The sequence below is a fragment of the Squalius cephalus genome (genome assembly GCF_949319135.1).
Source record: "Squalius cephalus genome assembly, chromosome: 11".
NCBI lineage: Eukaryota > Metazoa > Chordata > Actinopteri > Cypriniformes > Leuciscidae > Squalius > Squalius cephalus.
The window spans coordinates 29,368,925-29,396,713 of NC_137132.1; the positions used below are offsets into that span (position 1 = coordinate 29,368,925).

Genomic DNA, 27,789 nt, shown 5'->3' on the forward strand with positions numbered 1-27,789 from the left:
TCAGGACATGGCTTGTCATGCTTCCAAAGAGGACAGAAAGCAGGATCTCAAATATTAATACTCAGCTGCTGGTGTTCAGCTTTCTCAGTCTGGAGTTCATCTTGCCGGATGACCTTTCTGTCACTGATATTGAGTGAGAAAAATGTTGTGGCAGAAATACCTGCAACAGTAGTTGATTTATACAAAATGCATTCATTTATTAATTTTCATAGCTTCATTTAACTGAAATGATTGATTGATGTAGAGGCTCAAGTTTTTGAGAGGCTTGATCAATTACTGAAGTTTTTATTCTTTACTCCCGAACGCTTTCTGCATATAAACTACAGCGTGATTCCGGATGAGCCCAAAATGTTTCACTTCTTAAACCTCTAGACTCTCTGTGGTGTAACATGATGTTTTTTCCCCTTCTGTATCAAAGATGTTGAAAGCACTTTGATGTCAGTGGAAAACTCTGAGCACTGTTTCATTTGAAACTTAGAATAAATGCAAATGCCGCTTTGCGACAGCACTGAAAGCGTCAACATAAAAGACCAAGGACAGTCAAACAGACCACGACCTGGCAGCATTGTTTTTCCACAACCTTCATTATATCAACTCAACTCCCTCTCATTATATCTTCCTCATAGCAGTGAAGCTTTAGTTGGCGTTGAGAGACCTTTTCATTAAGAGGCAAGAAGTGAGTGTCATTCTGAAGGCTGTAGCCCGTCACCTGTCTGAAGTCTGATGTGAGGTGATGCCTCTTGCATCCAACACTCATTACAGGAGATCAGCCACAGATAGTTTAGTATAATGCCGTAAACCTGTGTTTCTCGACTGGTTTTGCTTCAGGACCCTAATGTTACACTTAGACGTCGTGTCAACCCAACATAATCTTTACAAAAGTAAAAATATTTGCAAAATTAGACACAAATGTCCTTATTTTCTGATGTAGCTATTATTTCTTTTGTTGTATTAACTTTGATGTTTGCTACATTTAATGATAATTTGGTGGTTTCTCTTGGCAGATAATAATTCATGGCACACAATACATGACCTCCCCAATCCCAAACTAATTTTTATCCCTCGGAATGCAATTTTTTTTTATTTTTTTTTTTGCGGATAACTGATGATTGTCCAACCAGTGTAATTTTGAGATGTGCTCAGCACCTTTTCTGATGGATTGTCAATAGATGGGAAAGAATATCTGACATACTGTAACATTCAGACCATTTTTGATTTGTCTAAACCATGTTATTGTTCTGGTTTCTGAAGGGTCCTTCGATAAACTGTAGTTTCAAGTTTGATGGCTCTTTCTCTGGTAGAGATATTGCTGTAAGTGGAGGCTTGCTGTGAAAATCCTGATATCCAGAAGGGTCCGTTATCTTATTGTGCTAATTAAGCTGGGACCTTATTACCCACCCACACAAATGTTCTCCGTCTTTCATACACCCCCATGCTCATAGCAAGTTAAAGAAAGTCAGTAAGTAGGCAAGCCTGCTGCTTTTGTGTTCTGGACTTCTGTTTTTCTGGGTTGAGTCATTAATGTCTTCACCACTCATTTCTGTAATATGTTGCGCTTGATAATGTGTATATTTACATATATATATATATATATAATATATAATGTTACATATAATATAATATATACATATATAGTTGTGTGTTTAAAAAAGTGATTAAAGCTCAAAATCCTTATAATATCTTTAATTTCAATACATGCAAATGCATTGGAAACAACATTGCACATTCTATGTGAAATCAAAACATGAAGAAAAATGTATCAGATTTGTTACTACTTTATAGAAAGTGAAGAAAAGAGAATATTAGGCTGTTCAAAAAATAGCAATGTTCATTTTTCTTTACAAAGTCAAACATTTACTGTATAAACTGAACAATGCTTGAAGATTTAGCTTTCTTGTGAATCGCTGAATTAATATTTAGTTGTATAACCACGGTTTCTGAGAACTGCTTCACATCTGTGTTGCATGGAGTCGACCAGCTTCTGGCACCTGTGAACAGGTATTCCTGCCCAGGACGATTGCACTACAGACCACAGTTCCTCTGCATTTCTTGGGGGTTTTTTGCCTCAAAAACAGCATTTTTGATGTCACCCCACAGGTTTTCTATTGGATTAAGGTCCGGGGATTGGGCTGGCCACTCCATGACGTTAATCTTGTTGGTCTGGAACCAAGATGCTGCTCTCTTACTGGTGTGTTTGGGGTCGTTGTCTTGTTGAAACACCCATTTCAAGGGCATTTCCTCTTCGGCATAAGGCAACATGACCTCTTTAAGTATTTTGATGTACTTAAACTGATCCATTATCCGTGGTATATGATAAATAGGCCCAACACCGTTGTATGAGAAACATCCCCATATCATAATTCATGATGCTTGTGCCACTATGCTTCACTGTCTTCACAGTGTACTGTGTCTTGAATTCAGTGTTTGGGGGTCATCTGACAAACTGCCTGCGGCCCCTAGACCCAAAAAGAACAATCTTGCTTTCATCAGTCCACAAAATATTGCGCCATTTCTCTTTAGGCCAGTCAATGTGTTCTTTGGCAAATCGTACCCTCTTCAGCACATGTCGTTTTTTCAACAATGGGACTTTGCGGGGGCTTCTTGCCGATAGCTTGGCTTCACATAGGCGTCTTCTAATTGTGCCAGTACTCACACGTAACTTTAGATCTTCTTTGATCAGCCTGGAGCGGATCATTGGCTTTTTGACTATTCTTCGATCCATTTGAATGGTAGTTTTCCGTTTTCTTCCACGTCTTTCTGGTTTTGGTTGCCATTTTAAAGCATTTGATATCATTTTAGCTGAGCAGCCTATCATTTTCTGCACCTCTTTATATGTTTTCCCCTCTCCAATCAACTTTTTAATGAAAGTGCGCTGAACAATGTGCCCATTTTATTCAGATTTTCAGAGAGAAATGCACTATAATCACCATGTACAGTACAGTACTGCCTTCGTTCTTAAATAAGGGCCACTTGTTTGACAGTTGAATAACACTGAATGAATAACCTCACTAATTGAACTCCACACTGCTATTATTTTGAACACGCGCCTTTCAATTAATGATTCAATTACTCTAAATCAGCAGCATGCATGTCACGACTGTTGGGTCTGTTGTTTTTACTATTACTCTACTACGCCTACTAGTAAATGATTTGTCATGTAGAAATATAAGTTCGACCAAAAACAGTGATTGATCTGGTTAGTGAAGTTGGACTGCTATTATTTTGAACACAGCTGTATATGTAATGTAGTGCTGTAGAGAATAGTCATGGTCATGACTGCAAGTCTTGAAACAATTGTGCGGTTACGAGCACTGAGCTTTACAGACTGCGCTTAGGTATTCCATGTGACTTTGTGCTTTTTATATTTATATTTTTAGACTTTGCTTGACTTGAAGTGAAAATTGTGTCATGGTCTCACACTTTTTTCAGTGTACTTTCTTTTTTTCTTCTCCTCTGACGTCTTATAGTTCTGGAGTGATCTTGTGGAACCGGCAAGTTCTCATGAATAGCTCATGAGGAGATCCAGAGGATGATTGACGAAACACACTCCATCACAGTGTGGTGTCTGATGTGAAGTCACCCATGCTCATCTGAGCATAAATGCACAAAACTTGCCGTGTGTGGATCTGTTAGTACAATTTTTACTGTTACACTCCAGTGAATGTAGTGGGATTTTGTAGTCTTAAAGGATTAGTTCGCCCAGAAATGAAAATTGTCATTGTTTACTCCACACCATATGACCTTTTTTCTGGCAAGAAACGCAAAAAGAGAAGTTTTAAGAATGCACTAGTCATAGTTTTTAATGCAGTAATAAACGTTTAGTGCTATAAAAACATCAAAATTAAGGGTGCTCCAATCAGGACTTTTGGGGTTGATCACCGAATAGCGGTCACTGGAAGCAGCATTGGCCGATACGATCACAGTTACCGATCACCAATTATACTATTCTTAACGGAAAAAAAATAAGCGATGAGAAAGTCATGAATTGGCAACTTTTTATTTATTGGAAAGCAAAATGTGCAACATATTCGATTCCTTCTTTTAGTATTGATTAGGAACAGCTTAGAGCTTAACAACTGAAATAAAAATAAAGCTTAATAGAAAGATTAAAGCGGTGAACTGTTCCATTAAGCCAGATGCCTGAAATTCCAGTTTTCTTTCCAGCAAGCTTGCCTCTGTCTTTGAGTTGTAATTTACATCTTCTCTGACATTTACGATGTCACACACTCTCACACACACACACGCACACACACACACACACACACACACACACACACACACACACACACACACACACACACACACACTCACACACACACACTCACACACTCACTCACACACACCACACACACACACACACACACACACACACACACACACACACACACACACACACACACACACACACACACACACACACACTCACACACACACACTCACACACTCACTCACACACACCACACACACACACACACACACCACACACACACACACACACACACACACACTCACACTCACACTCACACTCACTCTCTCTCTCACACACACACACACACACACACACACACTCTCACACACACACACACACACACACACACACACACACACACACACACACACACACACACACACACACACACACACACACACACACACACACACACACACACACTCTCTCTCTCACACATACACACACACACACACACACACACACACACACACACACACCCACCCTGAAGAGGTAAACCTTGGGTGGCGGGGAATTACTGCCATTTAATACATCTTTGACATGTTCTCATTGTTCAAATTTTCCAGGTTGGATATCTTTCCCCTGGCCTAAAGCAAATGCCAAATACTTCTTTGAAACCTGGAAACATGGAATATGATCCCAAAGCAAGTCCACACGACTAGACACATCCCCTGAATGCTTACATGCTTCCTTTGGCATGTTAAACACTGTTACAAGCACATAGCCATGGGGAGAGTTAAGGTAACAGTATGTACTAAACTGGGGGAACATCTGGTGTGCGACATCTCGATTTTAGATAGTGAACGATTAAAATCATAGTATCGTGCTGCAATGCAGTTCATAACATACTGTACAACGTTCACATCACGTGTACCAATGTAGCGGTAGGGTTACGCTCATGTGACATTACAGTTCTTGGCTTTTAAAGCCTTGCCAGATAAACATTTTATTTGCATGCTGTTCTGACATAAGCTTTTCTGTCACACACTTCCTGCGAGTACTGAACTGTTCTCTTTCACGTCTTATTGTGCTTAAACTGTCAAATACACACAAGGTTTACATAAACACAGTCATTTACATCTTAAGTGCAGGTAAACCGTTCGGATGCGTGTCAGTATATTATGATACACGTGTATATCAGATCCATGCATTCGATTTTAAAGTGACAGCAGCCTAATAAACCAACTGCAGTCTGTCAAAAATGTTAATCAGAACAACAAAATACAAAAAGAAAATCACTCACTGATCTTGACTAAATAGCTTAAGTAGCTTTAATAAAATCAGTGTATATTCGCTCTTAAAAAAAGGGTTGTTTCAACCCATGTTTGGGTCAAATATGGACAAATGGTCCATATTTGACCCAAACATGGGTTGAAACAACCCAGCATTTATACAGAGTGTTTAATTTATACAGTCTATGTAGCGACTGTATAAATTAAATGCTACCTGCTATAGTAGGTGTTATATACACCACCTATAGCTCAAAAAAAGTAAAGCACTGTTTATTTCATTTGTATATTTTATTGTATTTGTCCTTTTATCTGTAATTTGCATCCTTGTTCATATTTTTAATAAGAAAGATAAAAAGAAAAGATTATGGTCGGATCGCCCACCCCTACTTTGGCCTAAATGGTCTGTCATTCTTTTTTCTTTTATATATTTATATATTTTTTAAATGGGGACATTAGTTTGGCTGTTCTGCTTAGTGACTTGCAAAACAGTCTTAAAAACCAACATGAAAAAGAATCGTGATAAGATCGTGGATCTTGATACTGTCTGGTCATTTTTTTGTGTGAAATTTTGCCATATCATCCACCCCTAGTATGATATGAACTTGCCCTCAGACTAAACAGTTTTTGCTAATTGCTAATGAAATAGGCCTAAGGGTTCCTTTACCGCCATGTTTAATGTAAAATACATTACACTGAAAAACATCTTAGCTATAGTTGTTGGGGGAAAAATGACACTTGATTCCTATTGGCTAGGTTCGTCAAATTTATTGTCGTCAGATTCTCTCTTTGCATTTTCTGACTATGTGTGTTGAAGAGAAGAGTGTGTGAAACATTGTGAAGCTGTTTTTGTTGTCAGTTTGAAGCATATCTCTCAAAGTTTGTTTGAGAGATGTCTAGTGTTGTATTGAGCATTACACCCAGAATTCACCAGTGTTGGTTTAAAGCTCCTTTGAAACTGTAGTTTCTCAAACTACAGACATTAGTCAGGGTAGAGAAACTGTAAAGGATAGTTGTACAGTCTTTGTCCAGTAGATTTTTTTTAACTTTGCTGTTGATCATTCGGCTGACACAACTTTGAAGATATGTCATTTAAAAAATTTGGTATGTATGGTATTTACCCTGAATAATTTAGTTTGACATGTTTATCCAGTGTTAATATGGTCAATGTACAAACTGAATCCATGGTCTGAGTGCTGGTAGGCTTTACTGGTGAGAGGAAAGCAGAGAAATGAAAGAGGGCTGACTCAGCAGCGAGTTGCTCTCGGAGGACAACGGTTGTCATGACTGCTATTGTTCTTATGTCATACTTTATAGATGTTCTTGTTCAAATAATGTCGCCTCGAGCCCTTTTTCCCAGTGCTACTTTACAGTGATATTTTCTTAAAAAGAAATGGATGAAAGACTGATGCTATGTTTGTTTCAAAAGTATAAATGTGGGTTGTGTTTCTGACAAGAGTGTGACTGCCATCTAGTGTTGGCTCAGGGACATTGCTTGGGCTTGAATTTTCTGTGAATACATCAATGTGAAACAAATGTAAATATGTCTTGTCCAAATGAAAATCAGTGAATTGTTATATAAAGTGCAATTAATTTCCTTCTGTCTTCAGTCACCGGTTGGAGGTTCGAGCTCAGGTGGCCCAGGCATTCCTGTTGAAGTTCCAGCTGTCCACCGCTGAGATGGCAACGTTACGCTCCGCACGAGATGGACCCATCACAGAGGTGACCTCATGTTATCTACTTTCTTTTGAGTATCAAAGCACGTGAATGCCTTTGAACCGTGAGATGGCAGATTGGCAGCATTGAATAATAATTATGAACCGTTTTGGTGGTAACGCATTACAAGTAATGTGAGTTATGTAATCGGATTACTTTTTTAAAGTAACTAGTAAAATATCTGAGTTACTTTTTCAAACAAGTAATGCAAGTTACTTTGTTTTCTCATGTATTGACTGACAGCTCTCCATGTTGAGAGAAATCGTGAGTAAGTGCAGAGGCGTTGTGTGTGAACATGATGATTATTGTAGATCTATTCTAGACTAATGTGAACATGCATTTACTCATCTCACTTGCACAAAAACACTTCAGTATTCCTCAAAATGAATAAAAACTTGCAGACTCAGAATATCACTCAAACCTGCAATAATTAAATGTTAAATAACACAGATAAACTTTATTTAATCTCACTTTGTTAACCAATGTCTCTGCTGCTGACTTTGACAATCCAATTCAACAATACGAATAAACAAAAATGACTAGATAAACATCACATTTGTGTTTCATGTTTTATTTTTTATTGGTAAAGTAAGAGTGTTGCACTTTCTTCTCCTGTGTCTTATTCTTCTGTAAACAGCAGCAGCTGAAAGGTTTGTTTGAGCGACGCCCTCTACTGGACAGATGTGAATGTGCATTTCTTTCAGCCTGAGGCTTATTCAGTTCACTTTAGTTGTTGTTTATTATTTTATTTTATTTAAAAAAACTCACTTTGTTATTAAGGTGAGAAAAAGTAATGTAAAAGTAACGTGTAACGTATTACTTTCCATAAAAAGTTACTAAGTAATACTTTTTAGGCAGCAATGCAATATATCGTAATGCATTACATTTTAAAGTACTTTTTAATGCATTACTTTTCACTGAGTGTAAATGTTATAATTATAATAATGAAGCTAATGCATTTAATTTATTTCGTTTTTTTAACATCCCATTTAACAAAACAAAATATGCAGAACAGACATACAGGAGAAGTCTACAAACATTTCTCAACTCAATCTTCCAATTTTTCTCAACTAAAATGTTACACGATCTTCTCAGAAGAAACTCTCAGATGAAACCATGTCTTGCAGACTAATTGAAAAATAAATGTAGACCGAATCAGCTGTAATAGTGTAGTGAACTCTGTCTTTACTGTGCAGGACTTCTTCAGAGCTCTGAACCATGTGAAGAACATCCATGAAGACGTGAAGGTCCTGTTGAGGACCAACCAGCAAACGGCAGGGTGAGAGACAGTAGAATAAAACAGACTTAGAGAAAAAAACAAAACTTGAAAATGACTGGCTCTTTTCCATGTAGATGTTCAGTGATATCTGTGCTTTAACTGCAGGCTGGAGATCATGGAGCAGATGGCGGTGTTACAGGAGACGGCATATGAGCAGCTCTATCGCTGGGCTCAGAGTGAGTGACACACACACACACACACACACACACAGAGAAAATGTACTCATTGCATATAGAACGACTTATGCCGCTCCTGTTTTACATTCATGATCAATTTAATAATTCAGTACTATATTATAGTTACGTAATATACATAAAGTAATTAATGTGGCTTAGTGTTATAGGATGCCTCATAGATGTTTGTGTGTCTGTCTGTAGATGAGTGCAGAGGGTTGACTCAGGAATCATGTGATATTTCTCCCGTGTTGAGTCAGGCTATGGAGTCTCTCCAGGATCGGCCTGTTCTTTATAAGTGAGTTCTTCTGTCGCTCACACATGCACTTCATCACAGTCATCTCGTGCATGTAGAGCACAACAATGCACATCCTTTCCCAGCAGTGGTGTTTTACACGCACATTTTCTCTGTAGGCTTTTTAAAACATTGTTTAATAAAGCGTTCAAAGGCATGGGTTCAAGCCAGCCAGCTCTGAGGGAGAATCATGACTTCACAAATATTGATCTGAAGCAATATAGGATGTGAAACTGGATAAAAGATGAAGGTACAAAGTTGTCTGTTTAAGTTGTTTGAGATTTGTTTAAATATATAAGTAGAAGTGTAGAGAGGCCAGCTCGGTGACATTGCCCTGTCAAGCCAGTAAAAATATGACTTATGAATCACATAACTTTTTAAAATCTTTTTAATTTGTGGTCAATACTATTCAAAAGTTTGAACAAATTTATTTTATGTTTTTGTCTCTTCTGCTCACCATTTATTTAGGTAAAAAGTACAAACAGTAATATTGTGAAATAGTATTACAATTTAAAATAACTGTTTTCTATTTGAATATATTGTTAAATGCAATTTATTCCTGTGATCAAAGCTGAATTTTCAGCATCATTACCCAGTCTTCAGTGTCACATGATCCTTCATTCTAATATGCCAATTTGCTGCTCAAGAAACATTTCTTATTATTATCAATATTGAAAACTGTTGTGCTGCTTCATATTTTTGTTGAAGCCCTGATACATTTTTTTTCAGGATTCTTTGATAAACAGAAAGTTTAAAACAACAGCATTTATTTAAAATAGAATTTTCTTCTAGAATTTGTCTGATCATTTTAATGTGTCCTTGCTGGAAAAAATAAAACATATTTTAAACAAAATTACTGAATCTGAACTTTACATAATATATAATATTAACAATTTAAAAACTAAATGTACTGTACAAAAATATATTAGGGGCAAATTTGCTATTAATTAAACTTGTTTTAAAATTAAAATTGTTATTAATTAATGTAAAACTTTATACAATAATTTATTCAAAACTCGCACATCTGTTATGTTTGTTGTTTGTTTACTTTATATATATATATATATATATATATATATATACAGTTAATATATATATATATATATATATTAGTGGTGGGCCGTTATCGGCGTTAACGTGCTGCGTTAACGTGAGACTCTTATCGGGCGATAAAAAAAATATCGCCGTTAATCTATTCTCAAAGTTGGGTTGGGAGCTGGGTCTATACTAAGCAAGCTATGATGACTTTCACCTTGATATTTTAGCGCGGATTCGGTTCGGTGTTCAGTACGCATTTTCCTGCCGACCAAAATTTCGTTATTTCAAATCCAGGCGGGTCGTGCATGGCAAGCGCGCTCATAATGTAAAAGAGACGCTGGCGCGACCACAACATTGCCCAACATCAAATGGCAAACGTAATGCAAGCGGAACGAAACTGAGCTACTCGTTATTGTGTGGTTGACGGACCGTTGTTTATCAGTTTGGACCAAAGCAGCTCGAGCCGATCTTGATCAAGAGATCCAGTAAATAAATCATTTGAATTCGCTACTTAAGTAATAACATCGCTGCAAGATCTAGTGAGAAACATTCACATTTCTCCGTTATTAACGGATCAAACAGTGCGTAAGCCAGGAAGAAACATTGTGCCATGAATGAACTATCCAGTGTCCACAGATCTGCAACATTTACCATGGATTTACTGTAGTAAAACTAACTGCAACCATGGAAGTTTGGCAGGAATAGTAGGCTATAATGCTTTCAAGTAACATTACATTGGTTTTATTTTGAAATTATGAATAAAATTGCTGCCCTCAAATGTTAATCTGAACTAAAAATAGACCTTTGTTTATAACTACTACAATAGGCTTAGGCTACATTTAATTTTTTCCAAGGAGCTGTTTTGTTTTATATGCTCATCAAAGTAAAAAAAAATAAAAAAAAATCATACTTTATTATGTTAGTTTTAATAATAATAAAAAAAAATCTCTGGCATTTCTTCACAAGTTCTTTTAAATGTCACTTTGTATTTAAGAAACACGTGCCCTATAGTCATTATTTGGGTAGCACACACATATTCTGAATGCCTGAGCCATTTTAATCTAAATAATCTAGATTAATTCCAAGATTACAGTGAGATTAATCTAGATTAAAAAAATGAATCTATGTCCACCACTAATATATATATATATATATATATATATATATATATATATATATATATATATATATAATTATAAATATAATTTTGTGGTAAATAAAAGTGATGTATTTGCCTAACTATGGGACAGATTGTCTTATGAAGGTGGGACAGAGAGTGTACATGCGATTATGTAAGATTTAATATCAATACTGTAAACAGAACAGTTGTTCCCCATACCTGTGAGCAACAGGGAAAACCAGACTGCAATTCTATCATATACCACAAGGTGTCAGTCTCTCACATCCTTATGGAAGCAGTTTCCTGTACCTTCCTCCAACTGTCAGTACATTATCAATGTTCAGACTTCCATAAAAGAAAACAACTGTCAAGATTGATTAGTGGGTTTGAGTTCATGAGCCATATCAATACAATACAACAACTTGGTTTGCATGAATGAACGCAGCCAGAAAAAATGACATATTTCTACTGTGTAAATAAACTCTCCTCAGAATGTTTTGATTTCAGTTTGAATTACATAACATATTTTTGGTAAAACCCACACAGGTTGTAGATATTATTCATACTCTTACTATTACTCATACTTAGGGCTAGTCATTTGAGAAAACTCCTTACCGTAAGTGCTAAACATCAGCGCGTCCCACACCGATTGTGCTACGACAATGAATGAAACCTCATATTTCGTATAGAAGAGGTAATTAGACGCATAATCAACCAGAACCATATCTAGAGATCACAGAGAATGACTTATGGGTGGGCTTTTTTGACTTGGGCCAGCAACCACCCAGAACACCTTATCAACAACTCATAACACCATGACAACCAGCAAAAACAGTCTACGGTCATTTTGACTATTTTTGAGCTCAGGTTCCCAGACTTGTCAGCCAAACCCTTTTGACTTAAATATTTATTTGAAGAACCGCTGAGATTTAACAACATATTCACATGTCCACGGTTGTCTGATGTCTAATGGTAATGAAAATGGCTCGTATTGCTACTGCCAAGATGAGGTTCATTCTCGTGTTTCGCAGCACGTTTGAGCTTTTGCAAGAACCAATGAGGTTCATTCTCGTGTTTCGCAGCACGTTTGAGCTTTTGCAAGAACCAATGAGTTTCATTCTTGTGTTACGCTGCACGTTTGAGCTTTTGCAAGAACCAATGATGTTCATTCTTGTGTTACGCTGCACGTTTGAGCTTTTGCAAGAACCAATGATGTTCATTCTTGTGTTAAGCAGCAGGTTTGAGCTTTTGCAAGAACCAATGAGTTTCATTCTTGTGTTAAGCAGCAGGTTTGAGCTTTTGCAAGAACCAATGAGTTTCATTCTTGTGTTACGCAGCACGTTTGAGCTTTTGCAAGAACCAATGATGTTCATTCTCGTGTTATGCAGCACGTTTGAGCTTTTGCAAGAACCAATGAGGTTCATTCTTGTGTTACGCAGCACGTTTGAGCTTTTGCAAGAACCAATGAGTTTCATTCTCGTGTTTCGCAGCACGTTTGAGCTTTTGCAAGAACCAATGAATTTCATTCTCGTGTTACGCAGCACGTTTGAGCTTTTGCAAGAACCAATGAGGTTCATTCTTGTTTCGCAGCACGTTTGAGCTTTTGCAAGAACCAATGATGTTCATTCTTGTGTTATGCAGCACGTTTGAGCTTTTGCAAGAACCAATGATGTTCATTCTCGTGTTATGCAGCACGTTTGAGCTTTTGCAAGAACCATTGATGTTCATTCTTGTGTTATGCAGCACGTTTGAGCTTTTGCAAGAACCAATGAGTTTCATTCTCGTGTTACGCAGCACGTTTGAGCTTTTGCAAGAACCAATGAGTTTCATTCTTGTTTCGCAGCACGTTTGAGCTTTTGCAAGAACCAATGAGGTTCATTCTTGTGTTACGCAGCACGTTTGAGCTTCTGCAAGAACCAATGATATTCATTCTTGTGTTACGCAGCACGTTTGAGCTTTTGCAAGAACCAATGAGGTTCATTCTTGTGTTTCGCAGCACGTTTGAGCTGTTGCAAGAACCAATGAGTTTCATTCTCGTGTTACGCAGCACGTTTGAGCTTTTGCAAGAACCAATGAGGTTCATTCTTGTGTTACGCAGCACGTTTGAGCTTCTGCAAGAACCAATGATATTCATTCTTGTGTTACGCAGCACGTTTGAGCTTCTGCAAGAACCAATGAGGTTCATTCTTGTGTTACGTAGCACGTTTGAGCTTCTGCAAGAACCAATGATGTTCATTCTCGTGTTAAGCAGCACGTTTGAGCTTCTGCAAGAACCAATGAGGTTCATTCTTGTGTTACACAGCACGTTTGAGCTTTTGCAAGAACCAATGATGTTCATTCTTGTGTTACGCAGCACGTTTGAGCTTTTGCAAGAACCAATGAGGTTCATTCTTGTGTTACACAGCACGTTTGAGCTTTTGCAAGAACCAATGATGTTCATTCTTGTTACGCAGCACGTTTGAGCTTTTGCAAGAACCAATGATGTTCATTCTCGTGTTATGCAGCACGTTTGAGCTTTTGCAAGAACCAATGAGGTTCATTCTTGTGTTTCGCAGCACGTTTGAGCTTTTGCAAGAACCAATGATGTTCATTCTTGTGTTACGCAGCACGTTTGAGCTTTTGCAAGAACCAATGAGGTTCATTCTCGTGTTACGCAGCACGTTTGAGCTTTTGCAAGAACCAATGAGGTTCATTCTTGTGTTTCGCAGCACGTTTGAGCTTTTGCAAGAACCAATGAGTTTCATTCTTGTGTTACGCAGCACGTTTGAGCTTCTGCAAGAACCAATGAGTTTCATTCTCGTGTTATGCAGCACGTTTGAGCTTTTGCAAGAACCAATGAGTTTCATTCTCGTGTTATGCAGCACGTTTGAGCTTTTGCAAGAACCAATGAGTTTCATTCTCGTGTTATGCAGCACGTTTGAGCTTTTGCAAGAACCAATGAGTTTCATTCTCGTGTTATGCAGCACGTTTGAGCTTTTGCAAGAACCAATGAGTTTCATTCTCGTGTTATGCAGCACGTTTGAGCTTTTGCAAGAACCAATGAGTTTCATTCTCGTGTTATGCAGCACGTTTGAGCTTTTGCAAGAACCAATGAGGTTCATTCTTGTGTTTCGCAGCACGTTTGAGCTTTTGCAAGAACCATTGATGTTCATTCTTGTGTTTCGCAGCACGTTTGAGCTTTTGCAAGAACCAATGAGGTTCATTCTTGTGTTACGCAGCACGTTTGAGCTTTTGCAAGAACCAATGAGGTTCATTCTTGTGTTTCGCAGCACGTTTGAGCTTTTGCAAGAACCAATGAGGTTCATTCTCGTGTTATGCAGCACGTTTGAGCTTTTGCAAGAACCAATGAGTTTCATTCTCGTGTTATGCAGCACGTTTGAGCTTTTGCAAGAACCAATGAGGTTCATTCTTGTGTTACGCAGCACGTTTGAGCTTTTGCAAGAACCAATGAGGTGCATTCTTGTTACGCAGCACGTTTGAGCTTTTGCAAGAACCAATGAGGTTCATTCTTGTGTTATGCAGCACATTTGAGCTTTTGCAAGAACCAATGAGGTTCATTCTTGTGTTTCGCAGCACGTTTGAGCTTTTGCAAGAACCAATGAGGTTCATTCTTGTGTTTCGCAGCACGTTTGAGCTTTTGCAAGAACCAATGAGTTTCATTATTGTGTTACGCAGCACGTTTGAGCTTTTGCAAGAACCAATGAGTTTCATTCTCGTGTTATGCAGCACGTTTGAGCTTTTGCAAGAACCAATGAGGTTCATTCTTGTGTTTCGCAGCACGTTTGAGCTTTTGCAAGAACCAATGATGTTCATTCTTGTGTTTCGCAGCACGTTTGAGCTTTTGCAAGAACCAATGATGTTCATTCTTGTGTTACGCAGCACGTTTGAGCTTTTGCAAGAACCAATGAGGTTCATTCTTGTGTTTCGCAGCACGTTTGAGCTTTTGCAAGAACCAATGAGGTTCATTCTTGTGTTTCGCAGCACGTTTGAGCTTTTGCAAGAACCAATGAGGTTCATTCTCGTGTTATGCAGCACGTTTGAGCTTTTGCAAGAACCAATGAGTTTCATTATTGTGTTACGCAGCACGTTTGAGCTTTTGCAAGAACCAATGAGTTTCATTCTCGTGTTATGCAGCACGTTTGAGCTTTTGCAAGAACCAATGATGTTCATTCTTGTGTTACGCAGCACGTTTGAGCTTTTGCAAGAACCAATGATGTTCATTCTCGTGTTATGCAGCACGTTTGAGCTTTTGCAAGAACCAATGATGTTCATTCTTGTGTTACGCAGCACGTTTGAGCTTTTGCAAGAACCAATGAGGTTCATTCTTGTGTTTCGCAGCACGTTTGAGCTTTTGCAAGAACCAATGAGGTTCATTCTTGTGTTTCGCAGCACGTTTGAGCAGGTTCATTCTTGTGTTTCGCAGCACGTTTGAGCTTTTGCAAGAACCAATGAGTTTCATTCTTGTGTTACGCAGCACGTTTGAGCTTTTGCAAGAACCAATGAGTTTCATTCTCGTGTTATGCAGCACGTTTGAGCTTTTGCAAGAACCAATGAGGTTCATTCTTGTTATGCAGCACATTTGAGCTTTTGCAAGAACCAATGAGGTTCATTCTTGTGTTTCGCAGCACGTTTGAGCTTTTGCAAGAACCAATGAGTTTCATTCTCGTGTTATGCAGCACGTTTGAGCTTTTGCAAGAACCAATGAGGTTCATTCTTGTTATGCAGCACATTTGAGCTTTTGCAAGAACCAATGAGTTTCATTCTTGTGTTTCGCAGCACGTTTGAGCTTTTGCAAGAACCAATGATGTTCATTCTTGTGTTTCGCAGCACGTTTGAGCTTTTGCAAGAACCAATGAGGTTCATTCTTGTGTTACGCAGCACGTTTGAGCTTTTGCAAGAACCAATGAGGTTCATTCTTGTGTTTCGCAGCACGTTTGAGCTTTTGCAAGAACCAATGAGGTTCATTCTCGTGTTATGCAGCACGTTTGAGCTTTTGCAAGAACCAATGAGTTTCATTATTGTGTTTCGCAGCACGTTTGAGCTTTTGCAAGAACCAATGAGGTTCATTCTTGTGTTACGCAGCACATTTGAGCTTTTGCAAGAACCAATGAGGTTCATTCTTGTGTTTCGCAGCACGTTTGAGCTTTTGCAAGAACCAATGAGTTTCATTCTCGTGTTATGCAGCACGTTTGAGCTTTTCAAGAACCAATGAGTTTCATTCTTGTGTTACGCAGCACATTTGAGCTTTTGCAAGAACCAATGAGGTTCATTCTTGTGTTTTGCAGCACGTTTGAGCTTTTGCAAGAACCAATGAGTTTCATTCTTGTGTTACGCAGCACGTTTGAGCTTTTGCAAGAACCAATGATGTTCATTCTCATGTGTTATGCAGCACGTTTGAGCTTTTGCAAGAACCAATGAGTTTCATTCTTGTTACGCAGCACGTTTGAGCTTTTGCAAGAACCAATGAGGTTCATTCTCGTGTTACGCAGCACGTTTGAGCTTTTGCAAGAACCAATGAGTTTCATTCTCGTGTTACGCAGCACGTTTGAGCTTTTGCAAGAACCAATGAGTTTCATTCTTGTGTTACGCAGCACGTTTGAGCTTTTGCAAGAACCAATGAGTTTCATTCTTGTGTTTCGCAGCACGTTTGAGCTTTTGCAATAACCAATGAGGTTCATTCTTGTGTTACGCAGCACGTTTGAGCGTTTGCAAGAACCAGGGGTGTGGAGTAACAAATGACAAATACTCACGTTACTGTAATTAAGTAGTTTACTTACACGTTACTGTTATTTTTTGAGTAGTTTAAAAATTGTGTAATTTTACTTTTACTTGAGTACATTTTAAGTGATGTATCGGTACTTTTACTCCACTATTTTCCTTCCGTTTGTGGTCGTTACTTGTTACATGCTTGTTTTAATTTTATTTTTTATCCATCAACGTGATTGGATCGAGTAATCGGTCTCGTGACTGTCATCAAATCAAATTAAGCATAGACAACTTTAACCGCCTATTCCTGCTGTTACTCGTGGCCGCTGTGTGGAAGTGCATTCTTCAAGCATCAATTCAATCCAGATATCAGCGTCTTCCTCTGATATGCTAAGGTACATTGCACATTTCTGCTTACAATGATATTTATATAGGGCATAACATTTGGTGTGAGGTTGGGGGTATTGCGTGACGAGTTCATAATGCGGTGAATTCCCGCTCCCATTTACTTCACAATCAAATATAGAGACTGCACTGCTGCGTCTCGTTCTCGTCATGCAGCCAGATTCAGTATGTAGTGCACCTTATGAACCATGCTGTTAACTTGAACTGCATTTTTGTCAGTGCGTGACTACAGCTCGTTAATAAGCAACGTTTTTTGATTGATTCATTTCATACAATCCGTCTTCATTTGGCAAGTGTATGTACACGTTTAAGTACACGTTTGATCTTCCGTAAGGACCAGTGAGGTTTGTTCTTACGCGTCAAGCAAGTACAGTTGCGCTTCTATTTATGTTCTCAGATCAGTGTTTATATGTGAATAAAAGCCTAAATTCAATCTGTTCATCATAGAAAAGCCATCGAGTCTCTACAGAAAATTTGGACTAAACCGCTCAAATCATTTGGTTTAGTTTTATGATTTGTTTTTAATTAAGAGACAAAGACAAGTGGTTGACAGGACCAGACATCTCTCTGTTTTGAAGATCTTACGGGTTTGGAACGATGGGTGACTAATTGATGACAATTTTTTACATTTTTTTCATGAACTAACCCTTTAAGAAAACTTGTTTCCATTGTGGTCTTTAATATTGCAAAAACCACATTCCTAGCAATGGATTTAATGGCATGCTATTGCAGCACAAACACAACTTTACAATCAATTACCACAACATGAAATACTTTGCCAGGTAAATACATACATCAAAATAAAAATACAAATTCATTAAGATATTCTATCTTTTTTTCTATAAAACTTAACCAACACTATTTGATAAACACTTAATATCCATAGGTAACTTATACCGCTCCTGTACTGTGTGTTCAAACAACCTCTGCCCAGACATGGTCGTGCAACGACACAGATTAAGATGCATAAGACTTTGTCTACTATTGTAACAATGTTTTACATTAACCCTTGAGAAATATGCATTAAAATAAACCAGGGCTCTATTGGTAATAATTATGTGTACTATTTTTAGCTTCAGGTAAGCTACTCTTCTTTCAATTGGCAACCAGCCAAGCTGTCGAAAAGGCTTATCATCCACATTAGTAAAACAGTTAATTCCTACTACTGATCTAATCAATTTATTTAGAGATTTTTGCAACTTCCCCATCCTCATACTAGGTAAATTAGACATCCAAGAATTACAGGCATACTCAAAATGGCATTGCACTAAGCCTGAATCAAGCTATTTTAAATATTCTTTATCCAAAAAACTAACACATCTTGGGATTTACCTTGCCTAAACCTTTCAAAGCCATGCTTGCACCACTTAAATTGTCAAAAACACAACCTAGATAATTAACTGAAGTTCTATTTGATATTACACACTTTCCGACTTGACTACCAACTCAGCAACTTTATGGAATTTAAAAAAAAAAAAAAAAAAAAAAAGAGTATTCTGTTTTACTCAGAATCAGATGTATAGTAATAGAAGTTTGTTTTCAGACAGCCAATCTCCTCACCTAATTTCTTCTGTGTTCTACTAGTCCCCTTATCTGAAACCAAAAGAGCAGAATCATCAGCATATCCAAATAAGTTACAATCACAAACAGCTTGCATATGATTTATATATAAAAAACAAAAGAAGGGCCAAGTACACGACCCTGAGGGACTCATTATTTACAAGCTTCCCCTCAGAAAGTATCCCTCCAACTTCTACCCTCTGAACTCTCACTGTTAGATAAGAAGCCAACCATGCAATTACTGTACTCGAGAAACACTTAAAGTCCCCCTGTGGTGAAAATCAAGTTTTTAAATGTTGTTTATATGTCTATGTGGTGTTTTTAATGTGCTTTAAGCATAATTAATTTTTCCATGTGCAAATTCATAAATCAACACCTTTGCTGAGTATTTTCTCCTTAAAACTTGGAACTAGTCAAGCAAAATGCTAATCATATTAATTACCGTTATGGGTCCGACATTGTAAATAGCGATATCATTGTGCAGCGTTTACCTCAGTAAGTTGACCGTGTGGATCTCTGAGCTGACATGAGTGAGTGGAGGCGGGGCTAATTAGCATATTCATGGTTCTGGGTATACTAAAGGAAGCGAGAGTGTAGAGTCGCATTTAAGCTATTTTAAGGCATGAAGTGAGTTTTAAATATGTCTTTTAAATATGTCATTTTGGTGATCAAAGATGAGTTTTAAGGGATAAAATGATTGACTACAGGGGGACTTTAACACTTAATTTATCTAACAGTATTTAGTGGTTCACTGTATCAAAAGCTTTTTGTAGGTTCAAAAGAACCATACCACACAAATTACTTCCATTAATCTGTTTCCTTATGAAGTATAAGTGTCTGTTGAATAAGACCTCCTAAAACCTGATTGAAAATCATCAATTAATCTATACATATTCACACATCTGTTTATGCACAACCTTTTCTATTACTTTTTAAAGCCACACTAAGAATGACAATATTTTGATTAATTGTTTATTTTCATGGGAAACCTTTATTTAGATAGTGTAAATACTGTATGCCGTGTCACATGTCTGCAAACTTGCTCAGTTGTAATGTTTTATCTTGTTTAATTTCTTCATCGCTACTTTCGGTGCTGCCAATCTGTGAAAACATCCCTGGCATCCCTCAAAGGTGCCAAAATTTTACGATACTCACATTGTTTGCGTTTCTATCTTTCCTAAAACTTCAGTTTATCTTTTTTATAGACTATACAGTTTCCCAAGGTGCTGCAGTCATGCGTTTAAACATGTGGACGGGCTTGACCGTTTCCTTGTCATTACGTGTTTTTTTTTTTTTTCTCACACTCATATGTTATTTTTTGTTCTTTCTCTTTCTGTCTGTGTCCTCTTCTTTTTTCATCCCGAATCCCCCCCCCCCCCCCCTCGACCCGCAGTGATTTTATCTATGGGAGTCCAAGGCCGAAGCAGAAAGAGCGAGAGGACGGGGCCCCCAGAGTTCCTGGAATCCGTGCCAAACTTCTCCATCCCTCCTCTCCTCCCTTTTTCTCTGGCCGTTGCGGTCGCTACTGTTTAGTCTGCGCAGGGCTGTTCTCAGCCCGTAGATCAAAACATGGCCGCGTTTCCTAACTGCGAACGGGGCCCTCCATTGTTTTTGTCTGGGTGTGTGACCCTGGGTCTTTCTAACCTAAAGTATTTTTCTTTTGCTGATTTCGGTGGCTGTTCTGAAGGTCTCGCAGTGTCTGTTTTGTTTTGTGGCCCGGGCATTTAATCTTGTTTATACTACAGATGTACAAACAACATATTTTTAATATGTACCTCAAGATGACTTGACTTAAGACAAAACAAGCATTAAAATAAGGAAACCAGGAAAACCTGTATATATTCATTTACATTTTAAAAGTGTGTTTTCTAGACCTAGAATAGTCATGTAAGCTAATATAATCTTAAAAAGACGTGAGGATTTTTATAATGGATAGTTGGAGTCAAAAAGCCTTGGAACCACTATGCTAGGGGGTGGTCTTAATATTTTAAGAAAGGCGAGTTTTACATTTACCCATTCATTTTACTTTGTAAGGACTGAAATTAGTAGGTTGTTCATGAATTTATTCAAATTACATCCCTAGTTTTCAACAGTATTAAGTCAAAAGAACTGTGCATATAAAGTTGTAAAAAAAAAATCTTGAATAGAATTGTAGAATATTTTATTTATTTATTACTAGTGTTGTATCTCTTTACAGCACTTCTCCTTGCCTCTGTCACCTGTGTAAATGTTCTTAATATTCTCTTTAAATCTCCTTTGTAACAATTATTTTACACAAAACACTCAGTTCTATTTGAATCTTATTTGAAATTGAAAGATTTCACATAAGAAAAGATTTCTCTTCATTTTTATAACTTTAACTGTACTCTGAAAGATAACTTGCATAGTTATCTAGCAAAATATTTTCCAGATAATATTTTAATAATTATTTTGGTTTTAGTACAATGACAATATATAAGCTACTTATTTAATTTAGTAAATAACATGTCTTTATAATTTTCTAGACTTTTCTCATTTATGCATGAACTGCCTTTATTTTGTGAATAGGGTTCCTCGCTAGAGGGTCATCATATATAGAAGTTCTCAGCAACAAAGCGTGACCATTTGTCTAATTACCAAGAAGCCTCGGGGGAAGTTATTTTTTAATGACAATGTTGTTTGATGGCAACTGAAGAATGAGCAGATTTCCAGACCCTTCACAACCCTGAGTGTTGTGGTTTTAACAGGCCGCTAAAAAGAATCAGCCACTCCTAAAGTATTGACTCTACATTAAAAGAAAATTGAATTATTAGCAATATATATGGTGTTTAATTTTTTTGTTTTTTAATTCTGAAAAAAAAAAACAACTAATTTGGAACGGCCCTCAATTGAGAAGGATCCTTTTTGCCCGCAGAGCATGTGGTTACAACATGGGCTATGTGCTAACCAGCAAAACCTCCTGAATTCATATCTAATTCTCACTCTGTTCTACTTCTCCCAGGTACACACTGGATGAGTTCGGAACGGCGCGGCGTTCTGCCGTGGTCCGAGGCTTTATTGACGCCCTGACCCGCGGAGGCCCGGGCGGGACCCCGAGACCCATAGAGATGCACTCTCACGATCCGATGAGGTAGAGTCCACGATAAGTGCACTCATTGCAAATCATTCCATTCGAAAGCTTGCAGAAACACAATGGATGACATTTTCTCTTCTGCGCGCTAAAAATAATTACTTCAAATCGGCTATAATTGGGGGTCATTTCGAGGGTCACACCATTGTTAGCCACTAAAAGCCTCTCCATCGCTGATTAACGTCCTCACATGTAGAGCTGCCATGCTCCTTTATGTGCTGCGTATCCTGAAGCTGCAAATCCAATTCAGCATCTAAGCACATTAAACCCAACCTGATTCTTTCAGGGAAGTGCTTCCTCTTTCATAGAATTACTTAGCGCTGGTTCAGAGAAAGGTCGGGCTGTTGAGATCTATGGATCGTCGCACGTGCTCCAGGCCGGCACCCCAACGAGCTTTCGAACGCCCTCCTCCCCCCTCCCGTCAGGAACCCGAGGAGAGAACATGAGGTTCTTGGCAGAACGTCGATAAAAGTGGGAAGCGGTGGTTCTCAGAACAGCATTTCCCCCTGCTGTCCGGTGTTAAAGGATATGGAGCCGATGTAATGAGAGCTGACTGTGTGATGGCCTCAAATCTCAGGAAATCTATAACTCCACTACAAATCTAGAAGAAACACTTTAAGTAATTAATCATCTAGTCATCCAGTTCCTACTTGTTTCTTTTGCTAAGGCCATCATCACTATTGCAATTGGTCATAGTTAGGGTTAGAGATTTGAACAAACCCCTAAACTGAGGTATTAAAGGAAGTTCACCCTCATTTCACTCTAAACCTGTAAGAGGCTGATCAGATAGAAAGTGTTTTTGCATTCCACTGTGATGCTTTTCCATTGTTTTTCTATGTAAACATGCGCTAGATGGATGTTAAAAGTCAAAAGAAGTCAAACTGATGTCTGAGCTGACATTATCATGACACTCACTTTGCAAAACCCACCCAAAAAACACTCCTGGAGACTGGAGAGTCCAGGTTAGTAGAATGACCCCGAAATTCAAGATATGGAGGCAAAATACACCCCTGTATGAATATGACTTGAGCAAGAATACTGTTTTTCCCCCGAATAGGAGCACGATTGCAAATGTGATATTGATTTTATACAACAGTTCAATAAACGAGAAGTTACTATTGAGTTACATTTTTAGGCACAATATTGTCTGTTTTTACTCCATTTCACCAGCAAAAATAGTTTTTAAAGAACGCTTCAGAACCATTGTGCGTCTCAGAGCAGTTGTGTTTCACTCCTGAATAAATCAGCATTTTTGAACAAATCAATAATTCATTGTGAAAGACAGTCACTTGCCTCGTTCCTGAATGAATCAGCGTATAGTAATATTGTGTTTCCATTGATATTTCTCTCTGTTTGTGCTTATGCGTGTCTGTTTGATCATCCAATCATTCAAACAGGTATGTTGGGGACATGTTGGCCTGGCTTCACCAAGCCACAGCCTCAGAGAAGGAGCACCTGGAGGCCTTGCTCAAGCAAGTTACCGTGCAAGGTACATGTCATTCCATTCACACAAATGCTGTGCCGACACTGGAAGTGAGATTTGCTAGTTTTTATACCATTTCTGTTGAAGATCAAGTGGGATAGGGTCACTCTTTCTACAGCTGCTGAAGTTTTGCCTCAAGCTGCTCCTTTGTTTTCACATCAGAAAAATGTTGCTGCAGAAAAGCTCTATCGTCAATACACTGAAAGAAAATACAATAATTTTGAATTAAAACAGATTATTGGAGTTTTACAACAAAATCCTATTTCAATCTTTCTACTTTACAATTTCACTTTTAATTAAATGTTACTTGCCGTTTCTTTGTAATTATTTGTTTCAATAGACAAATTCAATAATTCCAATAGGAATCGGTGCTATTGGGAATTTCGCTTGAGGGCATGCAAAACTATTCCTTTAACTATTGGTGGAAGAACCTGCTTTTTTGCATGTTCGCACCTCAGGAACTGGGAATGACTTTAGTTATAGGAGCACCTAGTGTTGTCACGGTCCCAAAATTTCAGTATTCGGTACCAATACCAGTGAAAATCCACGGTTCTCTGTACCAATTTCGGTACCAAAGGGCTAGAAATCAATAAATTCTTTGCTGATACTTCCTCGTCATCATGGAGAGCGCAGTTCGCACCGTTTCAAAAATAGTCGATCTCCGAATGCGAATGAACTTACTCTGAATTTTAGTATTGTTTTTATATGAGGATCCTTTTTCAAATACAAGGTCAATATTGATTTTCACTAACGACAAAACAACAAATTATCCGTGAATTTATATGGAACTAAGCTTTAAAAGCTTTCCTCATGTAACGTTGCATTCGGAGATCGACAAGTTTCTCCTTTCCACAAGCGCTTGCTCTCCCGTGGCGTCTGTCGTTGCTATGCAACCATGAACATAGGCGCGCCTGGAAAAACGAGCGCCGCGTCGCTTCTATTATGAGCGCACTTGCCGCGCCCCTACATTTGGAATAACGAATCTGCACGCGTAAAAATACACGCTATGTGAACGGCCACTTATGGCAATGTGACATTAGCCTAATCCAAAATATTTCCATATGTGTCTCTTTCCTCCTTTATTATCAACAAGTGGATTTACAGCCACCACATCAGCAGCACCGCGGTCGCCATGTCTCAGCGCTTTAATAAAGAGGACGCGCAACTGCACGCGCTCAGTGCATGCGTGCATGCATGCGCATTAAGGAACCGGGTTTGAACGGGTCCTCGGTACCACCGGTACTTAAGAAAACTTGGTACATTGGTACATTTTTTTAGTACCGACTTGGTACCGAAGTACCGGGTCTTTTGACAACACTAGGAGCACCTTTTGGAGGAACTAAATTAGCTCTTACTTCAGAGTAGGGTCTAACCCAGCACAATTGGAAGTACCAGTGACACAAGTGTATGTTGACTGGCCGAATGCATGCCATATGAAACACCAGCACCCGCCATTTTTAAAAAAACTGTGTAAACACACAGTTTACATATGCTGCGTTCCAGACGAGGATGGACGTGGGAATATCTCAAATTAAATGTCCCGCTTCAGACCAAGGGGTGTTCCAGGCTGATTGCTGATTGATGTCACATTCACATATCGTGTTTTTGTGTCAATTATGGCAAAAACAGAATAAAAATAACATAAAATCACTTTGAAAACAGCTGACGAAAAGCAAAAACTAAGATATTATTACATAAACTTAAAGGGATAGTTCACCCAAATTTTTTATTTTTTTCATCATTTACTCACCCTCAAGTTCTTCAAAACCTGTATGAGTTTCTTTCTTCTGTTGAAGATATTTTGAAGAATGTTGGTATTAACCAGAGAGTTAATGGTAGCCATTGATTTCCATAGTATTTCTTTTTTCCTACTATAGAAATCAATGACTGCCGCCAATTGTCTGGTTACCAACCTTCTTCAAAATATCTTTGTTTGTGTTTAACCGAAGAAAGAAATTCGTACAGGTTTGGAACAACTTGAGGGTCAGTAAGTAATAACAAAATTTCCATTTTTGGGTGAACTATCCCTTTAATGTCTGATGTTAAAGTTTGTTTTTACGTTTATGCTTACTGGAAGCAGGACTTGCCGACATCTTGGAAGTGACGTCAAATGACGCGTCTCGCTGAGGTTTGGTGTTTATCGATGTACCTCAAGTTCACAGGTCCAATGTCCGACCTTGATCGGCATTCCAGACGTTATTTACAAGAATGAGGTGGTAAAAATCCAAATTCCGAGTGTCTGGAACGCAGCATTGCTCCTCAAACATGGAAAACCACTATAGACATAAACACACAGAAAGCTAATATTAATGGCAGTTATGTCACCTTTGTCTGTGGCCTTGTGTTCTTTTCTCTTAATCGATGCTTGTTGTCGTTGGAGATTTTGTCCTTCCTTTTTGCTCTTTCAATCACATAATCTGCACGTCTACATTCCATCTCCGTTATCACGAAACCCATGACACAACAACAAAAACACAGCTCCGATCACGCCATCCTCCAGCTGTCGAACGCTGCGCTTTAATGGCGTCACTGTCGGCCGGCTTACGTCACTTCAGAGTTCCTACTGGCGGTATAAATGTAACCAGGAAAATGACCCTAGGTGAAATGTAGTTCTCAGGGGACCGTCCTAGTGGCTATTTCCTCTAACTGAGTTCCTATAACTACCCAGTGTGAAAGCCCCTAACACTAATTCTGTTGACAATGGACAATTGGCCTATTTTTGCCCATGAAATTTCACAGAATCTTTTGGTAATATGACTTCACTTTGGCCACGTACACACTGTAAAGTTTCGGGAGACAACCGCATTTAAATACGGGAGTGAATCCCCTAAAGTGCATTCCATGTGGGTACGGAACAAAACTCAAAATTGCAATGATTGATGCCGTGGTAACCATAGCAATGTTCTTGTGTCTCACGTGTTTGGTATCCACTATTTTTGACAAAATGAATATTACAGTGACCAAAGACTAGTAGGCAGATGTGGGTCGCAACATTTAGGTATTGCTTTTCATATAAAGCAGTTTGATTTATCTCGGTTTTTATGGGCTTGTTCTTGTTCGCAGTTTTTTTTCTTCTAGGAATATCTGGCGACACGAATGAGTCAAAACTCTTAACTCTTTCCCTTGTGGTTTTCTTGCACCACACACACACAGAAAAGAGACACATCCCTGATGCGTGTTTAAATACGTCATTAACATCTAGATGTTCAGTTCGGTTCTGTACACACTGTGTAGAATTTTTGTAAATGCGGTTGTCACTACCTGCAATTGTCTGGAGTTACTCCCGTAAATGACTGAACCGTGTGTGTACAGAACAGGATTAAGTTCTAAAAGGTGAACTGACAACCGTAATTAAAGGAGAACTCCGGTCAATTTTAACATTGAGCTCATTTTTTTTGTACATTTGGAGTGCTGTCAGTACAGAGAACAATGACAAAAATCGGTGTTGCCTACACCGAGTTATTCTATTTTTAAAATTTGCACCCTGTTGACTTCAATGGGGCAAGTACTAAACCTGCTTTTAGCCTCTTAACATCCTTGATGTGTCATTACAAGTGCACAGAAAATGTGAGTGATTCCTTCTGAGTGAACACGAGTGAGTCTGACTGCAGTAGATGTGAAAGATATGTATAAAAATGATGTTATTTAAGCCAGCGCAAATACCTTTGTTTACATCCTGTTTTTCGGTTGAAGTCCAAAGTAGTCGATTGCCGAGTTCACGCGCGTGATCATAGGTATTAAACCTATGCGTGTGAACTCTGCAATTGACTACTTTGGACTTCAACCGAAAAACAGGATGTAAACAGGTATTTGCGCTGGCTTAAATAACATCATTTTTATACATATCTTTCACATCTACTGCAGTCAGACTCACTCGTGTTCACTCAGAAGGAATCACTCACATTTTCTGTGCACTTGTAATGACACATCAAGGATGTTAAGAGGCTAAAAGCAGGTTTAGTACTTGCCCCATTGAAGTCAACAGGGTGCAAATTTTAAAAATAGAATAACTCGGTGTAGGCAACACCGATTTTTGTCGTTGTTCTCTGTATTGACAGCACTCCAAATGTACAAAAAAATGAGCTCAATGTTAAAATTGACCGGAGTTCTCCTTTAACTACAGTGTGAACATTAAGCCATTAAGACTTCAAACATTTTAGAGCTTTCCCTCGCTCTGGGAAAGTAGTTGAGTTGTAGATCAATTGTTGTGCTGTGTCCATGCAGGGGTTGAAGAAAACATGCAAGAAGTAGTTGGCCACATCACTGAAGGAGTGTGCAGACCACTGAAGGTGAGATGAAAACACTATAATTACAACTAATAATTAGGATTAGTTTTTAGTAGTTGAGCTGTGGTGCTTAAATGGACAACTGAGGTTCAAGTCCTGCTTGCAACATTTCTTAATCCCATAAACCCCTCAAATTGCCAG

The 27,789-nt window shown here is 38.4% G+C and overlaps 1 protein-coding gene across 1 annotated transcript in view; it reads left to right on the top strand.

Moving 5' to 3' along the window:
- cog6 (component of oligomeric golgi complex 6) overlaps positions 1 to 27,789 on the top strand; it is a 59,111-nt gene that overhangs the window by 8,207 nt on the left and 23,115 nt on the right. Inside the window, exons 5-11 of the mRNA XM_079885856.1 lie at positions 7,089 to 7,200; positions 8,391 to 8,473; positions 8,579 to 8,649; positions 8,851 to 8,944; positions 21,751 to 21,879; positions 23,277 to 23,368; positions 27,587 to 27,651. Coding sequence (XP_079741982.1) covers positions 7,089 to 7,200; positions 8,391 to 8,473; positions 8,579 to 8,649; positions 8,851 to 8,944; positions 21,751 to 21,879; positions 23,277 to 23,368; positions 27,587 to 27,651 — 646 coding nt within the window. The remainder of the gene's footprint in view (positions 1 to 7,088; positions 7,201 to 8,390; positions 8,474 to 8,578; positions 8,650 to 8,850; positions 8,945 to 21,750; positions 21,880 to 23,276; positions 23,369 to 27,586; positions 27,652 to 27,789) is intronic.